This window comes from Rhinopithecus bieti, unplaced genomic scaffold (assembly GCF_001698545.2).
Source record: "Rhinopithecus bieti isolate Rb0 unplaced genomic scaffold, ASM169854v2 scaffold_28521, whole genome shotgun sequence".
NCBI classification, from domain to species: Eukaryota; Metazoa; Chordata; class Mammalia; order Primates; family Cercopithecidae; genus Rhinopithecus; species Rhinopithecus bieti.
The window spans coordinates 35,555-40,707 of record NW_016812573.1 but is presented as its reverse complement, the minus strand read 5'-3'; the positions used below and the strand labels follow the sequence as shown (position 1 = coordinate 40,707).

The 5,153-nt window shown below is 45.3% G+C and overlaps 1 protein-coding gene across 1 annotated transcript in view; it reads left to right on the top strand.

Annotated features, from left to right (window-relative positions):
- LOC108545111 (protein kinase cAMP-dependent X-linked catalytic subunit) overlaps positions 1-5,153 on the top strand; it is a 65,566-nt gene that overhangs the window by 54,893 nt on the left and 5,520 nt on the right. Inside the window, exon 5 of the mRNA XM_017896604.1 lies at positions 2,914-2,971. Coding sequence (XP_017752093.1) covers positions 2,914-2,971 — 58 coding nt within the window. The remainder of the gene's footprint in view (positions 1-2,913; positions 2,972-5,153) is intronic.

Below are 5,153 nucleotides of genomic sequence, written 5' to 3'. Positions count from 1 at the left end.
GGTAGAGATGGCTATGGGGTCTTGCTGCATTGCCTCGGCTGCTTTTGAACTCCTGGGCTCAGCTGATCCTCCTGCCTTGTCCTCCCCAAGTGTGGGGATTACAGGCGTGAGCCACTGCACCTGGCCTTAATCATGCATTTTCTTATCCAAATCACTGTTCCTGGTTGTCCATGATGCTAGAATTTTGATTCTCAGCTTTTTAAAGTCATATGTTGGTTCCTGCAACTTTTATCATTTGACCGGGTAAACATGTCGCCTGGGCAAATGGCATGTCAGGATTGACATTCCTTATAGAAAGAAATATCGTTGAAAAGAAAGCACCCAAACACAGCTTTGGGACTGGTCGCCAGTTCAGTAGAGGCATTATCTGCCAGTGTGTTTTTCGTGCCTGAAAGTGCCTGCATCTGAGAGGAGCCAGCTGGTGCCAGAATCATAAATAAAATTTAGAATTTTGGCTCTAGTGCATCAAAAGAGTGCCGGCAGATGTGTCGCTTATCCTGGGGTCAAGGGACCCATCTCCAGCTGTGGACACTTCTGTTGTTCCTTTATAGAGCTTTGTGTCTTCGGGGTCCCCTTCACAGCCACACTCTTTACTTTCTAGACTCTGCTTTATAAGAGTTTGCTTTGGTATTTTACTTTTTTTTGTTTTTTTTTAAGAGTTGGATGTCTTGCTCTGTCACCCAGGCTAGAGTGCAGTGGCACAATCATAGCTCACTTCAGCCTCTATGTCCTGGGCTCAAATGATGCTCCCACCTCAGCCTCCCGAGTAACTGGTGCTACAGTCTTGCACCACCATGCCTGGCCAATGTTTTGATTTTTTGTAGAGACGGGGTCCTTACTATGTTGCCCATGCTGGTCTCCAACTCTTGGTCTCAAGTGATCTTCCCACTTCAACCCCCTGCATAGCTGGGATTACAAGCCACTGTGCCCTGTATTTTAAATAAATCTTCATTTTCTTACATGCGAAACACCAAAAAAATTTTTAAAAAAATTCAAGGTCATCACTTTGTTTTCTTACATGCCAGACACACACACACACACACACACACACACACACACACACACACACACACACACAAATTGAAATTTATCAAGGTGATCACCAAAACATTCTGAAATAAACATAGGACTTTTTTTCCCACTATAATTTACACCACTGCCTGCCCCATTAGTGTACACACTTAAAGCTGATTGGACTGGGATTATAAGAAAACAGGTTTATTTAAAATATAAAAGCATAAATAAACTTTTCGTATAATCCCACTCTAGTGAGCTTTAAGTTTAAGTGTGTGTGGTAAGGGGGCAGGCAGTGGTGTAAATCCTATGGGGAAAAGCCCCACATTTATTTGGGAATGTTTTGGGGTATAGCATTTGATGACCTTGATTTTTATTTGGCAGAGGGGAGCATGTCAAAATAATGAAGGAGAAACTCACTAAGTAGTGGAAAGGTTTGTAACTTTTCGGTGATGTTTTGTATTCCCCACCCTGCTCAAAGCTTTTCAGCCTTGCAGGATGGATACAAAATCCCAGCCTTAGGTGGGCGGACAGATGGTCTCTGAGGTTTACTCTGAGGCAAAGAAGCAGTGAAGTCTGACAAGCATCCCATTGTAATTCAGAAAGCATGGTGGCAGGAAACTCTGCTTAAATTTCCGATCAGACAGGACTGGCGAGTTTCACAGTCTAGATGGTGGAGTCTGACCCTGGGACGTCACCTTGCTTGTCGGCGTCTCCGCAGTCTGTCACCGAACCTGGGAGTGGCCCAGTCCAAGTTTGTGCTACTTTCCCTGGGACGTAGTTTATGCCAGGAAAGCCTAGATGCTTACACCGGGGTCGTGGGGATTGGATTGTTTGGGGGGGACTGCAATATATTATATTATTATTTCATGTTATGTATATTATTATACATAATATACTCTGTGTATTATATGTGTACATGCAGACACACATGATTATTTCCACTTCCATAAATATGCATCTTAAAACTCACCTAATCTACTGGAAGTCTTCAACATCATCTCCAACTACCCATCCTCATTGAACCAGCTTGCTGTTGTTTTTGTTGTTGTTGTTTGTTTGTTTTGAGACTGAGTGTAGCTCTGTCACCCAGGCTGGAGTGCAGTGGCTCAGTCTCAGCTCACTGCAACCTTTACCTCCTGTGTTCAAGCAGTTCTTGTGCCTCAGCCTCCCAGGTAGCTGGGACCACAGTCATGTGCCAGCATGCCCAGCTAAAGTTTTTTTTTTTTTTTTTTTTTTGTAGAGATGGGGTTTCACCGTGTTGGCCAGGCTGGTCTGAAACTCCTGATGTCAAGTGATCCACACGCCTTGGCCTCCCAAAGTGCTGGGATTATAGGTGTGAGCCATTGTGCCCAGCCTCCCGGCTTGCTGTATTTCTGACATGGTCTGTTATTTAAAAAGGAAGATTACAAGTGAAGAAGCAGACTTAGGAGACTCATCCTAATGTGTGTGCTTATGGGAAAGCCAGCCTTTTACAACAGGAATCCCGTCAATAAGCAGACCCCCAGGGCAGCGCGTGACTGTTGATGTTGGTGAAAGCAGATGTCTTCTATTTTGCAGGGACAGCCTGACAGGCATGTTTATGTTAAATGTCTGGATCCTCCCTGCAGGCACATACAAATTTCACCCTTTTCTACTCAAAGGGGTAGTTTCTTTACAAGATGTAATCAACCCCTTCCCTTAGCTTCAGCTGTGCAGGGGCAACCCAGCCTTGCATAGGTTATTTAAGAGCCGGTGATGGTAGGAAATAAGCAGTAGAAAATGTTTTGCTAAAATGGAGATGAAACCGTGGTCCTCGGAGTGGGTAGGCCTTACCTCTGTTGCCGTGCTGCGTTTGCTGATGTGGATATATAATCTGTGCACTTTTTCTTTTTTTTTTTGTCTCCTTCCCCTACACAGAGACCTCATTAAGAAACTGCTCGTGGTTGACCGAACAAGGCGATTAGGAAACATGAAGGTCAGTATTTGATCCCATAGGTATTCAGTGGTACCCGATGTGCGTGTCTGCCGTCTGACACCCATATTGACATGTGCAGATATAAACCAAGGTTTAGCGGTCGGATTTAATCACTGCCCAAATTTCAAATCTGGTGCTTTATTTATTTATTTATTTATTTATTTTACTTGAAACTGCCAGGAAAGATCTATCAAATCTGAGTTTCTGGGCACACAACATCAAACTGGGTCTACACTGTATCTCCCCTCCCCTCAAGCAAGGTAATAGAGCAATAACAATTTATAAGTTATTACTCATTATTTTGTTTACTTATTTATTTTATTTTTTAAACAGCTTTACAGAGAGTAAACTCACACGCCGTGCAATTTACCCATCTAAAATGTGCAATTCAGTAGCTTTTAGTATACACACGATTATATACAGCCACCCCCATGGTTCATCTTAGAACATTTTCATCAGCTCAAAAAAGAAACCCTTCAGCTATCACTGTGCTGCTATTCTTTCATCCTCTCTTGCCCTAAGCCAGCGGTCCCCAGCCTTTTTGGCACCAGGGGCCAGTTTTGTGGAAGACAATTTTTCCACAGACCACACAACCTAAATCCCTCACATGCGCAGTTCACAACAGGGTGTGTGCTCCTATGAGAATCTAATGCCACCGCTGATCTGACAGGAGGCGGAGCTCAGGGGCTAACGCCATCCATGGGGAGCAGCCGTCAATACAGGTGAAGCTTTGCTCACCTGCCTGCTGCTCACCTCCTGCTGTGTGGCCCATTTTGGTTCCTCATAGGCCATGGACCACTACCAGTTTGTGGCTCAGGGGTTGGGGACCCCGACCCTAAGCAGCCACTAATCTACTGACTTTCTCTGTAGAGTTTGGTATTCTGGGCTCTGCTAAAAATGGCCCTGCTAAAAATGGAATTGTACAAAATGTAAGCTTTTGCGTCTGACTTCTTTCTCTGAGCACGATGTCTTCAAGGTTCATCCAGGCTATAGCCTGTGTCAGAGCTTCCTTCCCTTTCATGACCACATAGTATTCGATTGTGTGGGCAGACCTTGTTTTGTTTATCCATTCATCCATGGATGGACACCTGGGCTGTTTCCACCTTTTGGCTTTTGTGAATAATTCCGCCATGGACATGGGAGTATATGTTTTTTGTGCGCAAGTGATGATTTTAAAAGTTGTGCATCAGGTATGATTTCCACAAACTTTTTGTGTGGAGGCAAATGCATAATTGACAAACAGACTGTTCTGTAAGTAGTATCATACCTTATATGCAAGTTTTGGCATCCCTGAATTTGATAGAATTCGTGAACTTTTTGTTGACTGTTTCTAGCTCTGGACAACCTTGGAGGGACTTATACATGGAGGAACTTCTATATATGTCTTGACCCTGTAAATTATAGTCTGGAGAGACACAGTACACCAGGATGTGAGGCTTGAACCACTTGGCTCTCTTGGGGCCCTCTGTGTGGTTTAGGAGTCTCCAGTGGCTGCCGTAACAATGGACCACAAACTAGGGGCTTAACAGGAGTTTATGCTCTCCCCATCCTGGAGACCAGGAGTCTGAGATCAAGGTGTCTCAGGCCTCCAGAGGCTCTAGGGGAGGATCCTTCCTGCCTCTCCCAGCCCCTGGGTGCTCCAGGCATCCCTGGGCTTGTGGTCGCATCACTCTAGTCTCTGTCTTTTTCTTCACGTGACCTTCTCCTCTGTGTCTGTGTCTCCTCTTCTGTCTCTCAGAAAGATGCCTGTCATTGGGTTTCGGGTCACCCTAATGCAGGATTATCTCTTCTCAAGAGCCTTCCCTTAATTACATTTACAAAGACCCTCTTTGCATGTAGGGTTCCATTCCCAGGTACTGGGAGTCAGGACATGGGCATATATTTTGGGGGCCACTGCCCAATGTGTGATAATTGTGTCTACTTCCTGCCAGAGGCTCTAGGGGGGATCCTTCCTGCCTCTCCCAGCTCCTGGGGGCTCTAGGCATCCCTAGGCTTGTGGCTGCATCACTGCAGTCTCTACTTCCATTTTCACATGGCCTTCTCCTCTGTGTTTGTGTCTCCTCTTCTGTCTCTTATGAGGACACCTGTCACTGGATTTAGGGCCCACCCTACTCCAGGATGATGTCATCTCAAGAACCTTAATTTATAGCCGGGCGAGGTGGCGGGGCCTGTAGTCCCAGCT